This window comes from Lithobates pipiens, unplaced genomic scaffold (genome assembly GCF_037356315.1).
Source record: "Lithobates pipiens isolate NorthernLeopardFrog02 unplaced genomic scaffold, aLitPip1_a1.2 Scaffold_25, whole genome shotgun sequence".
Classification (NCBI taxonomy): domain Eukaryota; kingdom Metazoa; phylum Chordata; class Amphibia; order Anura; family Ranidae; genus Lithobates; species Lithobates pipiens.
The window spans coordinates 225,183,579-225,206,301 of record NW_027507787.1 but is presented as its reverse complement, the minus strand read 5'-3'; the positions used below and the strand labels follow the sequence as shown (position 1 = coordinate 225,206,301).

General features: G+C 44.0%; 1 protein-coding gene across 1 annotated transcript in view; it reads right to left on the bottom strand.

Annotated features, from left to right (window-relative positions):
- Window positions 1–22,723, bottom strand: part of LOC143930924 (alpha-2-macroglobulin-like) — a 143,004-nt gene that overhangs the window by 74,352 nt on the left and 45,929 nt on the right. The window contains exons 13-17 of the mRNA XM_077455615.1: window positions 21,547–21,613; window positions 19,156–19,301; window positions 17,214–17,363; window positions 16,924–17,109; window positions 11,912–12,038 (exon numbers count right to left, since the gene is read on the bottom strand). Coding sequence (XP_077311741.1) covers window positions 11,912–12,038; window positions 16,924–17,109; window positions 17,214–17,363; window positions 19,156–19,301; window positions 21,547–21,613 — 676 coding nt within the window. The remainder of the gene's footprint in view (window positions 1–11,911; window positions 12,039–16,923; window positions 17,110–17,213; window positions 17,364–19,155; window positions 19,302–21,546; window positions 21,614–22,723) is intronic.

Genomic DNA, 22,723 nt, shown 5'->3' with positions numbered 1-22,723 from the left:
TCGTTCATGGATCGTAGAAGGATTACATCACTGGAATTTTTTTTTGCTTTGTTTTTATTAAAGGACTGTGTGTGTGTTTTTTGTCACTTTTTTTGGGTGAAATGGTAGGAGTACAATGTACCATTTCACACAGGGGGGCCAGGATCTGGGAGCCCCCCGCCCGCAGACCCCCACAACCACCGGGCAAGAGTTATGGGGATGAGGCCCTTCTCCCTATCAACACGGGGACAAGGTGCTTTGAGGGGGCTACCTCAAAGCACCCTCACAATGTTGAGGGCATGTGGCCTGGTACGGTTCAGGAGGGGGGCGCTCTCTCGTCCCCGCTCTTTTTTTTTGTATGCTTGGATAAGGGTCTGGTATGGATTTTTGGGGAAACCCCACGCCATTTTTTTAAAAAATTTTGGCACAGGGTTCCCCTTAAAATCCGTACTAGACCTGATGGGTCTGGTATGGATTTTGAGAGGGACCCCTACGCCTTTTTTTTTTAAATTTGGTGAGGGGTTCCACTGAATATCCATACCAGACCTGAAGGGCCAAGTAATGGAATTTGGGGGGACCGCCACGCACATTTTTTTTTCATTTTGGTCCAGGGTTTTCTTTAATATTCATACCAGACCCAAAGGGCCTGGTAATGGACTGGGAGGAATCCCCATGCCGTTTTTTTTCAATGACTTTCATCTGTATTGCCAAGACCCCACAATTCATTATAGCTGCAAGTACTTTTAAATGACTTTTATTACTTTAGAAATTACATTTTATGCAGGGACTTTTCTAAACACGGGAAACGTGCGCCACTTTACAGGCATACTACAGACACCCCCCAGGTACAAAATGTAAAGGAATATTTCACTTTTATTGTTTCACTTTAAGTATTAATAAAATCACTGCTCTTGAAAAAAATTGAAGTTTTTAAAACTTTTTTTGCATTGATACACGTCCCCTGGGGCAGGAGCCAGGTCCCCAAACACTTTTTAGGACAGTAACTTGCATATTAGCCTTTAAAATTAGCACTTTTGATTTTTCACGTTCGTGTCCCATAGACTTTAGCGATGTTCGCGTGTTCAAAAATTGTTTTTTTCCTGTTTGCATTTTCTGGATGTGAACCGAACCGGGGGGGTGTTTGGCTAGTTCCTATGGAGGACTACACTACATAACCTCTGAACTGATTTGGTTGCACATAGTAACCTTTTTTCCCTTTATTCCTTTAGGGTTTTTTTTCCCCCTGGCTAGTGTGTTCAACTGGGACACCTGGAAACATTTTGTATTAAAGGCGTTGAAAGCCTTTGTGTTTTTTTACCTTAATGCATCCTATGCATTAAGGTGAAAAAACACCTAGCAGTCACCGGCCCCCCAGCCACCACCATTTTACTTACCTGAGCCCCTTCATCTCTTCAGCGAGGACGCACTGTCCCTCTCTCCACAGGGTCCCGACTCTTGATTGGATAGATTGATAGCAGCGCAGCCATTGGCTCCCGCTGCTGTCAATCAAATCCAAAGACACTGGGGGGCGGGGCCGAGTCCAGCATTCGCGTCTGTGGACGCAAATGCTGGACTCGGGAACGCACCTGCAAAGTAACCCCCTTGGGAGAGAGCTTCTCCTGGGGCAGTGAGGACAAACCTTGGCACCCCAGATGTTTTGGAACTACATTTCCCATGATGCTCATGCACTCTGCAGAGCAGTTGGGCATCATGGGAAATGTAGTTCCAAAACATCTGGGGTGCCAAGGTCCGCCATCACTGTCCTAGGGGGTTATGTGATGCGGGGAGGAGCCACGAGAGCCGCCGAGGGACCCCAGAAGAGGATGCAAAACGAGCTGCTCAGTGGAGGTAAGTATGACATGTTTGTTATTAAAGCGGGAGTCCGCCATTTTTTTTTTAAAGCCAGCAGCTACAGATACTGCAGCTTCTGACTTTTAAAATAATGACACTTACCCGCCCAGCGTGCCCGCGATGTCGGTACCCAAAGCCAATCTCTCGATCCTCTCTCGGGTGCTGCCGCCACCATCTTGGGTATGGGAATCAGGAAGTGGAGCCTTGCAGCTTCATTTCCCAGTTCCCTACTGCGCATGCGCGAGTCGTGCTGCGCAATAAGGATGGACCCGCTGCCTCTGGGATCCGTGTGTTTCCCAGCAGACAGCGGGGGACCTTCAGAAAGGGGCGTAGATTCTGCGGAAAGGGGCGTAGTTTCTGCAGATATCTATACCTGTACTGTACAGGTACTTGCACCCCCCTTCCCCTTGAAAGGTGCCAATTGTGGCGCCGGAGGGTTCCAATGAGCGGAAGCTCCGCTTTAAGAAAAAAAAAACACGATCCTTTACAATCACTTTAATTTAACACTGCCTTCTGGTCTTACTGTAGATTTCCTTCAGACATTACTATTTCAATCAAAGCACATGTAAACTAGACATGTGCACTGCCTAAAAATGTGTGCGTTTTCGTTTCATTTGTTTTTTTTATTATTCTTTTAGTTTTTTAGGTCATTCGTTATGGTCGAAATTCTTAAATTCGAAAATTCGTAAATTCGAAAGTAAGAAAGAAAATCACAAAATTTTAAAGAATAACTAACTAATAATAACTATTACATTTTAGGTATTGGAATTTTCTTTCAAATTTGGCTGTGAACGTAACAAATACAAATTTATCCAAAGTTACGAATTATCGGAAATAACAAATGCAGCATTTAAACAAATGGAACAGAACACATTTATAATAAATAATAATAACATTTTTATTATTATTTTTATTGTTATTTATTATTATTATTATTAATTCGTTACATTCCATTCATCCATTCATTTAGATACAGCATGCATTATTTTGGATCAATCGTAACTTTGGATAAATTTGTATTTCACTAAATTTGAAAGGAAATTCAAATACCTATAAGTTAATAGTTAAGTTATTATTAGTTAGTTATTAATTCAAATTTTAACATTTTCAGTTTTTTTGGGCTTTTCAAATTTACGAATGTATATGTTTTTGGAATAGTTGAATATTTGAATTTATGAGCATTTGGAAAAATTTGTTAAACGGGTTTCCATTATTTCAGATATTTAGGTTAATTAACAAATTTGTCAAAAAAACTAATTTGGAACCAAACAAATTGCACATATCTAATGTAAACCTTCACATATACTCAGTGAAGTTAACAGCCTCAGGTGATACACAGGGATGAAACAAATCTCCCTACATAAGTTTTACATATATATCTGCTGTCTTCATCTTTCTATAGTCTTTAGAAAGTTCAGATCGTGTTAGGAGATTTTCTCTTCCTGGTCAGCACTGCAGTGAGGCCTGGGCATACAGCCAAGACAGCTGATTGGAGAAAAGGCACACAACCCCCTCTCTTAGTAGGTAGTTTCAGAGCTGTTTATTGAATGGTTCAGTACTCTGCTAATCTATTTATAGCATCCTCCCCAACACAAAACCCCGGCTGCTTTTATCTCAGTTGATGGAAAACTTATCAGAAGTTATCAGGCTGATAACAGAAGAACGGAGCAGGAGACATCTACGGGACATAGTGCTTTGAAGAGAGATAAGAAAACACTGCAGATATATGTGCCCAGCTCAAATTTCATGAATTGTGTTTACATCCACTTTAAGAGCCCATAAGCCATAACATAAGGCAATGGTTACATGCGTATATACATTGCAGTGGCATTCATTCTTAATGGCACCCCAGTGCTCTTTGCAGTGCACCGCAACACACAATAACACACTATCGTGTGTTGTGGTGTAAGCATGCAAAAATGGTGCGTGTGCAATATCTATAGAAAAATGTGCATAAAATTCACTAGATAAATCCCCTTGGACTTGAAAGGCAGAACATTGTAGCAAACAGTAAACTATATTTAAAAGGCAATCACACCACTTTTATTAATACAAAGCATAAATGAGCGGGCAATCATAACCCTACAATGATAAAAACAATATATGCACATGAATTTACTAAGTGAATATAGACATTGGAATTCTATAATAAAATCAAACCCAGTAGATACAAGTATCCCCATATGCTGCCAGTCATGCTGTGGTCAGTCCATATAGGCTTCTTAGTTTTGTCATTGTTCTATGAGTCTCCACTAGTTGTGTGTTATGGTTCCTTGGTGTTTTTTCTATTGGCTGTTGGGTCTGTGTTTCCCACCGGGTGTCCCATTGTGCGCTCCCTGAGGGGTCATCACATGCACCACCCGGCGGGTAAGCTCCACCCATGCTGAGCTGGTGAATGTTTTCCACATCCGGGTGTTTACTACAATGTTCTGCCTTTAACCACCTCAATACAGTGCAGTTACACCCCCTTCCTGACCAGACCAATTTTCAGCTTTCAGCGCTCTCACACTTTGAATGACAATTACTCAGTCATCCAACACTGTATCCATATGAAACTTGCGTCCCTTTTTCCACACAAATAGAGCTTTCTTTTAGTGGTATTTAATCACTAGTGGGTTTTTTATTTTTTTGTGCTATAAATAAAATAAAACGTAAATTTTGTGAAAAAAATGCCTTTTTCTTCGTTTCTGTCATAAATTTTTGCTAATTAGTAATTTTTCTTCATAAATTTTGGCCAAAATTTATACTGCTACATATCTTTGGTAAAAATAACCCACATTAGTATATATTATTTGGTCTTTGTGAAAGTTATAGAGTCTACAATCTATGGTGCCAATCACTGAAAATTGATCACTTCTGATCAGGCCTTCAGTACATCAGGTGTACCTAATTTCTTGAGACTCTAACTAGTCAGGAAAGTACAAATACCCCCCAAATGACCCCTTTTTACAAAGTAGACATCCGAAGGTATTAAGTAAGTAGCATGGTGAGTTTTTTTAAGTTGTCATTTTTTCCCACAATTCTTTGCAAAATGAAGATTTATTTTTTTTTTTTACTAAATTGTCATATTATCAGGTTATTTCTCACACACAGTATATGCATACAACAAATTACACCCCAAAATACATTCTGCTACTCTTCCCGAGCACGGCGATACCACATGCGTGAGACTTTTACACAGCCTGGCCACATACAGAGCACCAACATTGATGTAGTACCTTCAGACGTTCTACGAGCAAAAATGACACATCTCATTTCTCAACCACCTATTACACTTTTGAAGTCCCTGGAGTACCAGGACAATAGAATTTCCCATAAAATGACCCCATTTTGGAAAGCAAACACCCCAACGTATAATCTGTGAGGCATAATAAATCTTTTGAATGGTTAATTTTTTTCCAGAAGTTTTTGGAATATGTGGAAAAAAATTAAAACGCATTTTTTTTTACACAAAATTGTCAATTTATAAGATATTTCTAACACATAGCATGTATATAGCAAAAATTACACCCCAAAATACATTCTGCTACTCTTCCCGAGTATGGCGATACCACGTGTGTGAGACTTTTACACAGCCTGGCCACATACAGAGCACTAACATTGATGTAGTACCTTCAGACGTTCTATGAGAAAAAATTACGCATCTCATTTCTCAACCACCTATTACAATTTTGAAGGCCCTGGAGTACCAGCACAATGGAATTTCCCATAAAATTACCCCATTTTGGAAAGCAAACACCCCAACATATAATCTGTGAGGCATAATGAGTCTTTTGAACGGTTCATTTTTTTCCAGACGTTTTTGGAATATGTGGAAAAAAATTAAAACGCATTTTTTTTTACACAAAATTGTCAATTTATAAGATATTTCTAACACATAACATGTATATAGCAAAAATTACACCCCAAAATACATTCTGCTACTCCTCCCGAGTATGGCGATACCACATGTGTAGGACTTTTACACAGCCTGGCCACATAGAGAGGCCGAACATTGAAGTAGTACGTTCAGGCGTTCTAGGAGCATAAATGACACATCTCATTTCATTCCTACCCATCACACTTTTGAAGGTCCTGGACCACCAGGACAGTGAAATTACCCACAAAATGACCCCATTTTGGAAAGTAAACACCCCAACGGGTACTCTGATGGGCTGGAGATAGGTACTCGGGTACTCTGATGGCCTGGTGACAGGTACTCGGGTACTCTGATGGCCTGGTGACAGGTACTCGGGTACTCTGATGGCCTGGTGACAGGTACTCGGGTACTCTGATGGCCTGGTGACAGGTACTCGAGTACTCTGATGGCCTGGTGACAGGTACTCGGGTACTCTGATGGCCTGGTGACAGGTACTCGGGTACTCTGATGCCCTGGTGACAGGTACTCAGGTACTCTGATGGCCTGGTGACAAGTACTCAGGTACTCTGATGGCCTGGTGACAAGTACTCAGGTACTCTGATGGCCTGGTGACAGGTACTCTGATGGTTTGGTGACTGGTATTTGGGTACTCTGAAGGGCGGTGACAGGTACTCATATGGACTGTGACAGGTACTCGGGTACTCAGATGAACTGTGACAGGTACTCAGGTACTCAGATGGACTGGAACAGGTACTTGGGTACTCTGATGGCCTGGTGACAGGTACTCGGGTACTCTGATGGCCTGGTGACAGGTACTCGAGTACTCTGATGGCCTGGTGACAGGTACTCGGGTACTCTGATGGCCTGGTGACAGGTACTCGGGTACTCTGATGGCCTTGTGACAGGTACTCGGGTACTCTGATGGCCTGGTGACAAGTACTCAGGTACTCTGATGGCCTGGTGACAGGTACTCTGATGGTTTGGTGACTGGTATTTGGGTACTCTGAAGGGCGGTGACATGTACTCATATGGACTGTGACAGGTACTCGGGTACTCAGATGAACTGTGACAGGTACTCGGGTACTCAGATGGACTGTGACAGGTACTCTGGTACACAGATGGACTGGAACAGGTACTCGGGTACTCAGATGGGCTGTGACAGGTACTCGGTACTCTAATGGACTGTGACAGGTACTCTGTACTCTAATGGACTGTGACAGGTACTCGGTACTCTAATGGACTGTGACAGGTACTCGGTTACCCTGATGGACTGTGACAGGTACTCGGGTACCCTTATGGGCCGTGACAGGTACTCGGGTACCCTGATGGGCCATGACAGGTACTCGGGTACCCTGATGGGCCGTGACAGGTACTCGGGTACTCTGATGTGCCGTGACAGGTACTCGGGTACTCTGATGTGCCGTGACAGGTACTCGGGTACTCTGATGGGCCGGGACAGGTACTCGGGTACTCTGATGGGCTGGGACAGGTACTCGGGTACTCAGATGAACTGTGACAGGTACTCGGGTACTCTGATGGGCTGGGACAGGTACTCGGGTACTCTGATGGGCTGGGACAGGTACTCGGGTACTCAGATGGGCTGGGACAGGTACTCGAGTACTCAGATGGGCTGGGACAGGTACTCAGGTACTCTGATGGGCTGTGACAGGTACTTGGGTACTCTGATGGGCTGGGACAGGTACTCGGGTACTCTGATGGGCTGGGACAGGTACTCGGGTACTCTGATGGGCTGTGACAGGTATTCGGGTACTCTGATGGGCTGGGACAGGTACTCGGGTACTCTGATGGGCTGGGACAGGTACTCGGGTACTCTGATGGGCTGGGACAGGTACTCAAATACTCTGATGGACTGTGACAGGTACTCTGATGGACTGTGATTGACAGGTACTATGAGGGGTGGTGACAGGTCCTCTTTATTGGGGGGGGAATCAGTATGTTTGGTGTACACTGTATGCGGTAACGAGATGTTACCGCAATCTCCTCCTCACACACGATCGGTGTGTGAGGAGGAGAACCCGGTAACATCCCGTTACCGCGGTTTGTTTACATTTTAGTGATCGGCTGTGAAAGGATCACAGCCGATCATGTGGGTAAACAGCCGGCCAATGGCTGTTTACCAGCGTCGGTGACGAGCAGTGCTCCCGGGGAACACGCCGCCACCGGCGTGCACGCGCAGCGCGCTCGCGATCGCGCGCATGCGCCGTGCACGTTCGGGGTGTGACCATCTGTGATCGGCCGTGACTTCATCACGGCCGATCACGTGGTAAACAGCCATAACGAATGGCTGTTCACCCCCTTCAGTGGCGAGCGGTGTCTCTGTGACACGCCGCCACCGAAGAAACAGGGATGCGCGCGCACGATCGCGCGCATCCCTGTTTAAACGGGAGGCCGTCATATGACGGCCTCCCGCCACAATAGCTGCGCCGCCTGGCCGTCATTTGACGGCCGGCGGTCAGCTACTAGTTAAAGTCCAAGGGGATTAATCTACTGCATTTAATGCTGAGTGCACACGACTGGACTTTCCGGCAGACTAGGTCCAAAGGGATTAGTCCATCGGACAATCCGATTGTGTGAGGGCTAGTCTGATCATTTTTCAGAAAAAAAAATCTGACGGACCTAGAAATAGAACATGTTTCAAATTTATCCGAAGGACTCAATTCCAATGAACTAAAATCGGGAAAACCGTTCATCTGTGTGCTGGTCCATCGGACAAAATACAACGCAAGGGAAGCTATTGGCTACTGGCTATTGCACTTCCTTGTTTAGTCCCGTTTACGTCAACACGTTCAAAATCAACGGACTTTCAAAACTTAGTCTGTTCGTGTGTGACCAAGTCTGTTGTCCGTAAAGTACGTCGAAACTCAGCTGAAAGTCCGTCGGGAAGACTGTTGGGCCTAGTCTGTCGGAAAGTCCAGTCGTGTGTACGCGGCATTATGCACATTTTTCTATGTTTATTAGGATGTTGGCAGCCCTATACACCCCTCCCTAAACATATTTTTGCTGTGCAACATCTAGTCCAGTCTGGTGCATTGCCAGCCTATTTATAAGGAAGATCAAGTAGATGGCTGTGCTCAAAGATCTGCACATGCACACAGTACAGCTCTTGGACCAATGCATAGAATCAAGGCTGTGTGTGCTTGTGAATAAGCATGCATGTTCTGGTACTGACTTTTGGCAACCATATAAATAATTACAGCAGAACTAAGGAGAATTCCTCAGAGGTTGTCAGCTTTTCTGATTCGTGCCCACACGTGCCTCTGTTATCCTGTGTTTGACTTGGCTTGCAGTAGGCAGTAATCAAGCTAAGCCCGAAACATGGCCTAATTGTAATACTGTGCCATTACTCATGAAATACCGTTTCTACACTGAGCCATTGCTGGGTACTCTGCTGTTGCAATACTGTGCCACTGTCAGTACTCTGCTGTTGCGATATTGTGCCACTGTCAGTACTCTGCTGTTGCGATATTGTGCCACTGTCAGTACTCTGCTGTTGCGATATTATGCCACTGTCAGTACTCTGCTGTTGCGATATTATGCCACTGTCAGTACTCTGCTGTTGGGATATTGTGCTTTACTGAATATACTATACCTGCAGCACTTTCCCATTACTAATTGAGGGACTGTCCCTGATTTGGAACAATGTCCCTCTGTCCCTCTTTCCTCCTCCTTTATCCCTCATTTTGGTCTGATCTTAATAATTGTATATAAAAATGCGCTATTTATCTTTCAAAGAATGTTTCCCAGTGTTAAACATTTCATCCAATTTCTAAATTGCTGCATTTGTAAATGTCAAAAGTCAGTACAAAGAAATAGTAGTGGTTTTAACTTGTAGAACAATCTAGCTCAGTGTTTCTCAACTCCAGTCCTCAAGGCGCCCCAACATGTTTTCTGGCTTTTCATTATTTTGAACAGGTGATTTTATCAGTTTCACTGCCTTATGCCGCGTACACACGTAGCGGACTATCCGGCCGACTTCCCGCCGGACTTTCCGAACGGGCTACTTGCCCACACACGGCACTTTTTCAGCGGACTAATACGGCGTACTAAGTCTGCCGGACTATCCGCCGTACTTTTGAAATGAACGAACTCGCCCACACACTCGGAGGAAAGTCCGCTCATTTTGAGCACGTCTCCAGGTAGACGGGGCCAGCGAAGGAGGCTTCGCTGGCCCCGCCACCTGGTATGGGCGCTCGCTCGTCCCCCCCTTTCCTGGCCAGCCGGGTAGGACAAGGGTCTGATGTGGACCTGGGGGGGACCCCCACGCCGATTTTTTCGGCGTTGGGGTTCCCCTTTAAGTCCATACCAGGTGACAGGGCCAGCGACGCCTCCTTCGCTGGCCCCGTCTACCTGGAGACGCGCTCAAAATGAGCGATCTTTTCTCTGCGCGGGAAAAGTCCGCTCATTTCAAAAGTACGACGGACTGGCATACCAACGGCTGAATTGTCCGCCGAAATGCGAGTCCAGCGGGAAGATTGGAGTGCAAAAATACTTTCTAAGTCCGCCGTACTTTCGGGTAAAAAAAGTCCACCGGAGGCTACACACGGGGGGAATGTCCGGCGGACTTGAGTTTGCCGGACTTTTCCACCCGATTGTTTGATCGTGTGTACGCGGCATTAGTAATTACCACAGCCATTTCATCTGAGGGGAATCCTGAAAACATGACCTGTTGGGTCGCCTTGAGGACTGGAGTTGAGAAACACTGATCAAGCTAGTGTGCTAGTTTGAATAGCTTAGGTAAATTGGCTTTGCTGAGAGCCAGGCCCGGGGTTGTGAATCTGGGTCAAGGAAACTGGACTGTTCGTTTGATTGTTGATCTTGCAGCTCTCTCCAGCACTTCCTCTCTAGCACTTCCCCCTGGTCCGGCAGTTGGTGGAAACTTCCAGAACTGGAGAGTGGGAGTGAGGAGGGGCTGCCATGCATATTTATGAGGACCCTGGCCAATCCCCAGCAAAAAGGGGTTGGAAAGGGGCAGCTCACCTCATACATAGGTATAAGTCAAGCCGGCAGGGACAGTCGGGTGGAAGATGGAGATGGAGTGCTGAATGGGCTGTTGGTGCCCCCTAGGGGGAGTGGACATTGGACTGGAAGGATCCCTCACAACACATGCAGGACACCATTCCTGGAGGCACGGGAGCAAGTAAAGGACAGCGGGAGCAGGTTAGCACATCCGGGAGATCTCCTAAGTCAGCCGAGTGGGTTGATGAGTGTCAGTCTGGGGAGAAGTTAGCCTGAAGGGCTAGTGAAAGGGGCAGCTGCAGCCAGGTGGGTTGGCAGTGCCTGAAGAGGTGGTGCTGAGATCAGTGACCACAGAGAGGAAGTGCTGTAAAGATGTTGCTCTCAAGTATAGGGGTTGTGAGTCCCTGTCTGTAATGGGCGTTTGCTACAAAATTACTACAGGGTGACATAGCTGGGTTCTGCAAGCTAGAGTGTGCTGGAGGAAGAAGAGGAGCTGTATATAGGAATAGTTGTCCCTGAAATGTGTTTGAAGTCAATTGGTCATGCCATGACTTCCGAACCCTAGTTTATTACCCTTAAAGTGATACTAAAGCTTTTTTTTAAAATAACAAACATGTCATACTTAGCTCCACTGTGCAGCTCGAACCTCCTCTTCTGGGGCCCCCCAGTGGCTCTTGCTGCTCCTCCTCACATTAGATAACCCCTAGGATAAGAGCTCTCCGAAGGGGATCACCTTTTGGGCGTGCTCCCGAGTCATTCATACGGTGTCCATAGAAGCCGAATGTATGACCTGGCTGTACAGGGTGGGGGATCCCATTCTACTTGCAGCTCCTGAGGGGGTGCACTACAAACTAATCTTTTTTTTTGTATAGTTCTCCTTTAAAGGGATGTGGCAGGGGGTGTGTCCTATGCCTACATACTTTTGCTAATAGGTGTCCCTTGTCTCAAAAAGTTGGGAGGTATGGCCAAAGTGTGCTACTTGGACACCAGTGCCTGAAACAACTAATTGCATTTACTTCTGTTAATTATATTACAATATCCAAGAAACTATACCATTTTCTACACTATGTGTATGATTTCTCCAAGATAGTGTACCCCAGCCCTAGGCCCAGCCTACAAATGGGCTTTAAATGAGGGCTGTGGGAGGCCTTACACTGCTCTCCCTTACCTGCAGGCCTCATGGAATAAGCATGGCAGCAGCTACAGATCTCGACTAAGATATATTGCTTTATTCTACAAACTTACCGAATGCCACTCCTGGTTGTCCTACGGGTCCTGGTAGCGCATTAAATCTATAACGTGAAAATGGAAATTCGGTACAATCCTTGGATTTCTTAATTGCTGCACTTGTTAGTATTTTTAAATGTAATCCCTGTAGTTTATAAGGAAAAAAATACAAAAATTAGATTTTACTATACGGACATATGCTTTGTGTACAGCATTCTGAGATATGGACATTGTCTTAAAGCAATTACATTTTGGATAGCACTCTAGGCATTTTTTATAAAAAGCTTGATTTGTTAGAATGGATTGAGAGGGCTTAAAGGGGAAGTAAACCCATCTATTTAACAGCTTCAAAAAACAATCAGACCCCTTTCACACCGGAGGCGTTTTTCAGACGCTAAAGGGCTGAAAACAGCGCCTGAAAAAACGCCTCCCCTGCAGCCCCAGTGTGAAAGCCAAGTGCTTTCACACTGGGGCGGTACGCTTGCAGGATGTTGGAAAAATGGCACCTACACACGGTCGGATTTTTCAATGGGGAATGTTGGATGTGAGTTTGTTGTTGCAAAGTCCGACCGTGTGTATGCTCCATCGAACATTTGCTGTCAGACTGCCTGCCAACAAATGTTGGCTAGCGAGTTCTCTAATTTTCTGCCAACAAAACTTTGTTGCCGGAAATTCTGAACTTGTGTACACAAGTCCGTCGCACAAAAGTTCACACATGCTCAGAATCAACCATAAGGAGCCACAACTGGCTATTGAACCTCCTTTTTCTCGGCTCATCGTAAGTCTTGTACGTCACCACGTACCCACGTTCGGAAATGTTTGGCCAACATTTGTGTGACTGTGTGTCTGCAAGACAAGTTTGAGCCAGCAACCTTCGAACAAAAATCAACGGTTTTGTTGGCGGAAAGTCTGATCGTGTGTATGGGGCAAAAGTCCTGCAAGCAGTATCTTTGGAGCAGTTTAGGAGCAGTGTATACACCTCTCATCCACCGCCCCACCCATTGAAATGAATAGGCAATGCTGCTTCAGAAGCAACGCTTTCGGTCGCATTTAACCCTTTCTTCGGCTGCTAGCGGGGGTTAAAAGTGGCCCACTGGCAGCCGAAAATCCCTGCTAAATCTAGCACCACTTTACCCCTAACACAGCCGTGCTGTGTTATGAAAGGGGTCTTACATTTCCGGCATGTGCTGGGAATGTAACTGTCACATTGGTTGAGCTCTCAACCAAACTGTCAAACCATCCAATGGCTGGTGTCATAACCGATCACATGTGCAGCATCATGGCAGTTAAAGATTAAATAGATGCCAAGATGGCAGCTTCCTTGGCTGAAAACAATAGGAGGGCTTACTTCCACTTTAATCCCAAACAGCACTGGCATGTGGCCACCCCCCTCCAGTTTTTTTATTTAACCACTACAATACAGGGCACTTTCGCCCCCTTGCTTCCTAGGCCAATTTTCAGCTTTCAGCGCTCTTGCACTTTCAATGACAATTGTGCGGTCATGCTACGCTGTACCCAAATTACATTTTTATCATTTTGTTTGTTGCAAATAGAGCTTTATTTTGATGGTATTTATTCATGATTCCATTTTTTATTTTTTACGATATAAGCGGAAAAAGAGCATACATTTTGAAAAAAAAACAATATTTTCTTCTTCCTATTTTAAAAGAAATAAAATAAAATAAAATTTTGTCATAAATGTAAGCCAAAATGTATTTGTTTTTGGTATAAATAATTCCGTTAAGCGTATAATAATTGGTTTGTGTGATCACAGACATATTTTGCGCAAATGAACATTTACAGATGTGCGCAGGGGATCACGGACATATGTGTGCAGATAATCATTGGGACATGTGATTTTAGTGGGACATATGTCAGGGACATGTGTTTTTATTATATGTGGACATGTGTGTTTTGGGGACATGTATGTTTTATACTAGACTGGTGATCAGTGAGTAAAAAAGATGTAAATAACAGCTCATACTCCCTTATCACCAGCCTGCTGCAGCGATCCGCTCTCCTCAGCGAAGACCTCCGTGTGAGGAGAGGAGAGCCGATTGCCTAGCAACCGGCTGTTTGTTTACATCACATGACGGCTGTGATTTGACATGGCCGTCATGTGAACAGAAGGGCCAATCACAGAGCAATCCTTCCGATCCGTGATGTGCGCATCGAGAAAAGGTGGACTGAGCTTCTTTGAAACGTTGACAAAAAAATGCTGCTGCTCTGATCTACCTCCTCTGCAAGAACCATGAGTGCCTCTATTCTAGTTTTGGATTTACATAGCAATATATTTATATATGTAGCTCCCTGCTCCTGATGAGCAGACGCTACTGTTTTTTTTTTTTCAATTTAATTGTCTGAGGCCGTAGTCTGGCTCAGAATAATTTCTCTAAAAGTTCTGGTTTCTTTACCAGTCCAGTTGGGTTGCATTGATTCCCACCTGGCCGTAGGTGTCACTGTCACCATCAGTGGGTATGGAACAGCAGCAGACTGGATGCATTGAATACTGCCTCTTGCTTGGAACTGGTTCAGTGGGTGTGGTTTCCCAGCTGTGCATTCTGGGAGAGGGTATTTAGGGTACCAACTCCATTTTTCTGGGTTTGTTTCCTGGGGTCCGTGATCCCAACCCCAGGGCCCTCCTGGCCCGGGGTCTGTGTCGCATGGTCTTGCGCCTTGGGGCTGGCTGGCCCAAAGCTTCGCAACTGAGAGTGTAGGCCCAGGAATGCTTTGGGGCCTACTGATCCAGGGGTGGTCCTGTGCTGTCTTGCCTGCGGGGGGAAGCCAAGGAAAGCTGAAGGATCCAGGGGAGGACTTTTCCAGTGGTGGACCGAGCGCAAGGCTGGTGTCTCTGGAGGAGCCTGGAAACTCAGTTTGAGAATGCATCCCAGATCAATATCCTTACAGTATCGCCGGGTCGGCTGAAAGAATCTGGTACTGTATGGTAGTTCTTCCTAAAAACTCTCAAGAAGTTCGATTAACAAGTCTGTGGCAGAGACTTTGCTGCGCATCTACTTTCAAGAACCACTAACTTTAATTAACAAGTCTGTGGCAGAGACTTTGTTTGGCATATCATCGGCTGCTAGGTCAAGTGAGAGGGGCCTATCCGGTGACTACTGGATCCAGTCTGTGTTGTCCTCTGAATCTGACTGATACCTCTAACCCGCAATTACCAGGTGCTTGAACTCCCCCTTATCCTCTAACCCTCTATTGAAGGACTGCGTCTTGTGTCTTTCTTTTATATTACCCCAAATAAATCTTCAAAAAGAACCGTGTGTCTGATATATCTTCATTTGGGCTACTTTCCACGGGACCCCCCTAAGATGAAGAGGCGAGCAGGAGAGGTAACGGTAAGCCTGAATAAAACCAGCAGCTCCTTCGGGGATCATACATACATACATACATACAGAGAGTACTCTGAGACGTTTACTGACTATTTGCTGTAAAGGAATTACTGTGGGATTATTCATCACTGTTGATACTGTTCTTTGCTGATCAGTAGAGGCCTGTCCATGCACCCGGCCCCTAATCTACATGCAAGGTGCTGGACTCATGGATTCCAATGTTTTTTTTTTTTTTTTAGAAGCATGTAATTAGAGCCGGAGGCTTAACAAAGGGTGGGCTAGGGGCGCAGAGCATTGCACCCTGAGCCCATCCAGTTGTGTTACAATAGCAAATTAATATTCGCCATTGTTTTCCTGATTCTCCTCCCAGCCAATCAGGAAGCAGGTCCTGAGACCCGACACCCGACGATCCTATTGACCGCTGAGGAGGAGGAGGGAGGAGATGCAGGAGAAGCCATTGTGAATCACTGCATTACTTTAACTGACAATTGCTTGGTCAAATAAAATAGATTTTGGATGTATTTGATCACCTCTATAAACAAAAAAACACCAACAATTTTGAAAAAAATATATATATTTTTTACTTTCTGCTATAAAACATATCCAATAAAAATATGTAAAAAATCGAATTTCTTCATCAATTTAGGCCAATTTGTATTCTGCTACATATTTTTGGTAAAAAAAAAATGGCAGTTAGCGTATATTGATTAGTTTGCGCAAAAGTTATTGCATCTACAAACTATGGTATAGATTTAGGGACTTTTTAATATTTTTTACTAGTAATGGCAGCGACCAGCGATTTTTTGTGAGACTGCAACATTGCGGCAGACAAATTGGACACTAAGCGACACTTTTTGGGGACCAGTGACAGCAATACAGTGATCAGTACTAAAAAAACAAAAACAAATGTCACTGTACTAATGGCACTGGCAGGGAAGGGGTTAACATCAGGGCAATCAAAGGGTTAAATGGGTGCTTTCTAAATGTGTGGGGGTTGCTGACACTAGACGACGAGAGAGATCGGTGTTCCTGATTAGTAGGAATCACAGATCTCTCTCTTCCTCTCTGACAGAACGACAGTCTGCCTTTGTTTCTATAGGCAGACCACTGTTCTGTCATTCCCCTGAATGATCGCGGGTGGCCGTCACACACTAATTGGCTCCCGCTGTGTCTAATCACAATGGGAGCGCATCACCGGTGGCGCGCGCACGCTTGAGACCAGGAAGTGCGAATAGGTAAATTTTCCGCACACAGCCGGGCCACCCTGACACAGTATATGGGTGGTCCAGAAGTCATTAAATTATTATGTTTATTAACCATTATTATAGTTTTTGTTATTATTATTATTATTTATTAATAATAAATAATAATAAAAAATATAATAATAATTATAAACTATTAAATTGTAGGTATTGGAATTTCCTTTCAAATTTGTCTGTTAAAGAACGTCAAATTTTTTCACATTTCTGAATTATCGAAATAACGAATACCGCATCTATATGAATGGAACGTAATGAATTAAAATTTTTCTGGACTTTCAGAATTTTTTCGTAACAACGAACATCGATCATAGCGAATGATCCGAAAAACAAAAAGTAAATAAAAGTAAACGAATAAAATAACACATTTTTCGGCAATGCACATATCTAATAATGTAATATTCCTTAAACAATTTATAGTTATTACCTCAAATAAGCTGTACACATCCACATCCTGATCACCCAATTGTGGACGCCAGCGGGGTCTAACTGGTCGGGGTAAGCGTCTCATTTCTGAATAAAAATTAAAGGGATGATACGGACAAGAGCCTTCATTATCTTTGATGCGATAGTCATATCTTCCATCATCCCGGAATGGAAATAGATTGTAAACCTTAAAAAAAATAAGTATTTAATGAATAAATGAAAAAAAAAAATTGCAGTAAAGTCTAGCAAAAAGAAGATGACAGTTATCCAATTTGAAGATGTAACACTCACTTTGTTTGCAGTCAACTCCTTGTCTGGTTTCATTAACACGACACTCTGATCCACCACTCTGAGACCACAGAGAGAGCCAGGAGCAGCCTGAACTTGGAGAGACACATCTGATCCTGGGAGGACCTCATCTGGTGAGAAGCCAACTGATACCTGGTAAGGACATACAAGGGTAGCGAGGGTAGGGAGTATTAAAGTGATTTTGTAGGCTGAATGTTTTTTACCTTCATGCATTCTATGTGTAGCCCATGCAGGTTTATCGACACAACCACTGTTTTCCACGCAGCGCCATGAGCGCCACAGGCCACCATCTCCCTGGTATGGCCCCCCCAGTGCATTACTTTGCCCAGGGGACCCTGCTACTATTAAGGTGGCATTGCCTGTAGGCAGGGTTTATACTCCAGCTTAATCAATGAAAGAGTGCAAAATGCTAAAGTGATGTGCACCAAAGTGTGGTCACTAATAACAACCCAGGAATTTCGACTGATCTGAGCCTGTTAGTAATGCACAACATTAGGCCACTGACACATAAAGTAAATAACATTGACCAGTGGCAACTGGTGCTCAAACTTTTTGGGGGCACAAACAAACTGAAAAATTCTGAAAAAAACCCCATCAATTGCAGCCTCACTGGGCCCATCAAACGCAGCCACTGTACCTATCAAACACAGCCACTGTTTCATCCAACGCAGCCACTGTGCCCATCAATTGCCGCCACTGTACCATCACACACGGCCACTGTGCCAAATGCAGCCACTGTGCCTATCAATTGCTGCCACTTTGCCATCAAACACAGCCACTGTGCCCATCAAACGCAGCCACTGTGCCATATCAAATGCTCCCACTATGCCATCAAATGCTGCCACTGTGCCCATCATATGCAGCCACTGTGCCCATCTTATGCAGCCACTGTGCCCCATCTAATGCAGCCTCACTATGCCCCATCAAATGCAGCCTCACTGTGCCCCATCAAATTCAGCCTCACTCTGCCCCATCAAATGCAGCCTTACTCTGCCCCATCAAATGCAGCCTTACTCTGCCCCATCAAATGCAGCCTCACTCTGCCCCATCAAATGCAGCCTCACTGTGCCCCCTCACATGCAGCCTCACTGTGCCCCATCAAATGCAGCCTCACTCTGCCCCATCAAATGCAGCCTCACTCTGCCATATCAAATGCAGCCTCACTCTGCCCCATCAAATGCAGCCTCACTGTGCCCCATCAATTGCAGCCTCACTGTGTCGTATATAATGCAGCCTCACTGTGTCCCATCAAAATGCAGCCTCATAGTGCCCCATCAAATGCAGCCTCACTGTGCCCCATCAAATGCAGCCTCACTCTGCCCCATCAAATGCAGCCTCACTCTGCCCCATCAAATGCAGCCTCACTCTGCCCCATCAAATGCAGCCTCACTGTGGCCCATCATATGCAGCCTCACTGTGCCCCATCAATTGCAGCCTCACTGTGTCGTATCTAATGCAGCCTCACTGTGTCCCATCAAAATGCAGCCTTACTGTGCCCCATATAATGTAGCCTCACTGTGCCCCATATAATGCAGCCCTGGGCCTCACTTACTTACCTTACAGGCAGCTATGCTTGGGCCGTGCGTTCCACAGTGCTGTCAAAGTGCTTCGGGTTTCCCTCTGGAAGTAACCTCTTAACTTGAACAACAGAACTCCCACCCATAGTATTACTACGGGCATAAACTGTGCAGCGCTTTGGATTGCGCTGCAAAGCAGGTCAAAAGCCTGAAAATGAAGCACCTCGTCTGCAATCTCGTGATTGTATTGACATGGCACTTCCCATAATGCACTGTGTCCAGCGACCGAACACAGTGCATTTCTATTTTTTTTAAAGGGTTCTAAAATCTATTTAAAACATAAACATTTTGGGTGTAGTTAAGTCTTGCTATAAATACAGAGTAAGTGAAATGCTTAGACTACTCACTTTATTCTGAAGGCATTGCTGTATTCTATATTTTGCTGAATCAGCCAAAATATTTCCATCTGGTAATATAGTATACACAAGTGCCCGGAAAGTTGAAGATGTCCCTGCACTTAAAGGAAGCTTCAGTGTGGCCTTGCCATGAAGATCTACAGGAGAAGAAGAGCACACAGAGAGGAATACTGATCAAACAAGGTTTATCATTTGCACATTTGTCATTTGTAATGCATATATAATTCTTTTAATTAATGGGAAAATTATTAGGGAGTCTTATACTCACTTGTCCTTGACCCAGCTAGATATTGGTTGTGTAAATTTCTGTGACTGGGAAGATGTTGACAAGATGCTGTATGGCCTCAATGAAGACAATATCACACTGGATCAGGCACAACAATGTATAAAACTTGGAGGGGGGCTGAGGATGGGGTAAACTATCAAATACAGTGCCTTGAAAAAGTATTCATACCCCTTGAAATTCTCCACATTTTGTCATGTTACAACCAAAAATATAAATGTAATTTATTGGGATTTTATGTGATAGACCAATACAAAGTGGCACATAATTGTAAAGTGGAAGGAAAATGATAAATGGTTTTCAACATTTTTTTACAAATATATATGTGAAAAGTGTGGGGGCGGCATTTGTATGGCACCCCCCGGAGTCAATACTTTGTAGAACCACCTTTCACTGCAATGACAGCTGCAAGTCTTTATGGGGATGTCTCTACCAGCTCTGCACATCTAGAGAGTGACATTTTTACCCATTCTTCTTTGCAAAATATTTCCAGCTCTGTCAGATTGGATGGAGAGTGTCTGTGAGTAGCAATTTTCAAGTCTTGCCACAGATTCTCAATTAGATTTAGGTCTGGACTTTGACTGGGCCATCCTAACACATGAATATGCTTTGATATAAACCATTCCAATGTAGCTCTGGCTGTATGTTTCGGGTCGTTGTCCTGCTGGAAGGTGAACCTCCGCCCCAGTCTCAAGTCTTTTCTGGACTCTTAGCCCCTGTACACACGGTCAGACATTCTGCCAACCAAATCCGTCGGATTTTGTCCGTCGGATTTTGTCCGTCGGATTTTGCCTGTCGGATCTTGTCCGAAACTGTTGCATACACACGGTCGGACTAAGTTAAATCGGAAAAAGTAAAAGTAAATCGGATCATTCAGAACGTGATGACGTAATTTAGTTATGATGGGACTAGTAGCCAATAGCTTTGATGTAGGAATTTGATCTGAGCATGCGTGGCACTTGGTCCGATCAAAATTCTCTACACATGATCGGAGTATGTCCGATCGAACCAGTTGGTCGGAAAATATTTCCAACATGTTGGAAAATTGGGTCCGACGGATATTCCGACGGAATCAGTCCGATGCATATCACACACAGTCGGATTATTCAACAACACGGTCCGATAGGACCGATAGGACACATAGCATAGGACACGGTTCGATAGGACACATTCCGACGGATTCTCCGACCGTGTGTACAAGGGCTAACAGGTTTTCTTCTAATATTGCCCTGTATTTGGCTCCATCCATCTTCCCATCAACTCTGACCAGCTTTCCTGTCCCTGCTAAAGAAAAGCATCCCCACAACATGATGACCACCATGTTTCACAGTGGGGATGGTGTGTTCAGGGTGACGTGCAGTGTTAGTTTTCTGGTTCCACTAGATTTAGGGATATTAGCATAAAGGGGACTGAATACAAATGCATGTCACACTTTTCACATATTTGTTTGTAAAAACTGTAAAGCACTGTAAGTGTACTGACACTAAAGATCCTTGAATCAGAATGTAATGCCGCGTACACACGATCGGAATTCTCATCGGAAAAAGCTCTGATGGTTTTCCCGTCGGAATTCCATCAGAATTTCGCTCAAATTGTCTTTCCTACACACGGTCATACCAAATTCCGACGGTCAATAACACCGCGACATACAACACGTTCGACGGCACTATAAAAGGGAAGTTTAATGCTTCCTAGCATGCGGCAAATTGTTTCTGAGCATGCGTCAGAATTTTGTGTGTCGGAATTGTATACACGCGATCGTAAAATCCGATAGAAAGGTTTTCCATCAGAAAAATTAAGAACAGACTCTCAAACTAAAGACTGTCGGAAATGTAGACAGAAAAAAAACGATGGGCATACACACGTACGGAAAATCCAATGAAAAGCTCCCATCGGACTGTTTCCATCGGAAATCCGGGCGTGTGTATGCGGCATAAGGTCCATTTGTTAACTAGTGGTTCACCTGTAAAAAAAGTTACGAATATACTTACCTTACACCACAGGTGCTGCTTTCCAAAGGTGTAAAACAGTGATTTTTCATGGGGGCAGGACACTTTTTAATAACCTTAATATAAGATACAAGCATGAACTTATCTTACCTTCATTTTTATTTTCAGTGCCTATTTCTAAAGATCCATAATTTTGTACCGACCCTTTAAACGTCACCTTTTAAAATAATAGGGAAAAAAATAATAATAGGTTGTTGTGTAATTGAAGCAGTATTAAACCCAAAACCAAAAATGTAATATATTGCAGTTTACCAATCATTAAATGTGATGCCCATTGCAACTAGAAGAAAATCAGGCTAAAGCCTCGTACACACGATTGGATTTTCCGCAGACTTTTGTCCAAAGGGCATTGGCCCCAAACTTGTCTTGCATACAGATGGCACACAATTGTCGGCCAACAAACACGATCGTAGTGACGTACTACGAGCTGATAAAGAGGAAGTTCAATTGTCAGACATCACACTTTGGGCTCTTTCTGCTAATTTCATGTTAGTAGAGATTTAGTGAGTGTTGATTCGCGCTTTTCATTTTGCACTTTTCAGTTAGTTTCTGAACAGCCGCTCATCAACCAGACATGCTACGGAATCGGAGGAGATAACGTGTTATTTATTATTGGCCTTGGAGTTATTGCTTTGACCCAAGTCCAGTCCAGGAACAGGAGGAGGAGGATTTCTTGGACCAAAAATTGGTTGCGTTATTAATCTTGACCAATTATATCATATGCCTTTGCTGCGGGAGCTCCAGGAGAATAATCCAGATGCTTTTCGGAATTATCTGTGGATGACGGACACCTGCTTTCACCAACTCTTGGCATTGTTAACCCCCTATATTAAGAAGCTGGACACATGCATGAGGCTTTTATTTTATTTTTTGATTGAGTAATGATTTGATTTTGTATATTTTTTATATTTTTGGATGCATAGAATGCACTTTTTGGTTCTATTGGCAGATAGCATGTCTAATTGTATTTGTTTTCTTTTTTTAATACACAATAAAAAAATTGTGGAGAATAATACTTGGCTATGAGTTTTACTGCAGTTACATTACAAAAAAATACAATGTAAAATTAACAAGGGACACCAACATAGTTGTATCTTTGATCTTAAAAAACTACAGGATAATGGTGTTGTGGTAACTTGCCCAAAAAAGATAATTATCAGTAGAAAATAAAAGCCTTTTTAAAATAGGTGTGGCAAAACTCCATCAGTATCACCAGCAAAGCAGCTTCATTATTATCCCATTAAAGAAGAAGAGAATTGTGCGCTGC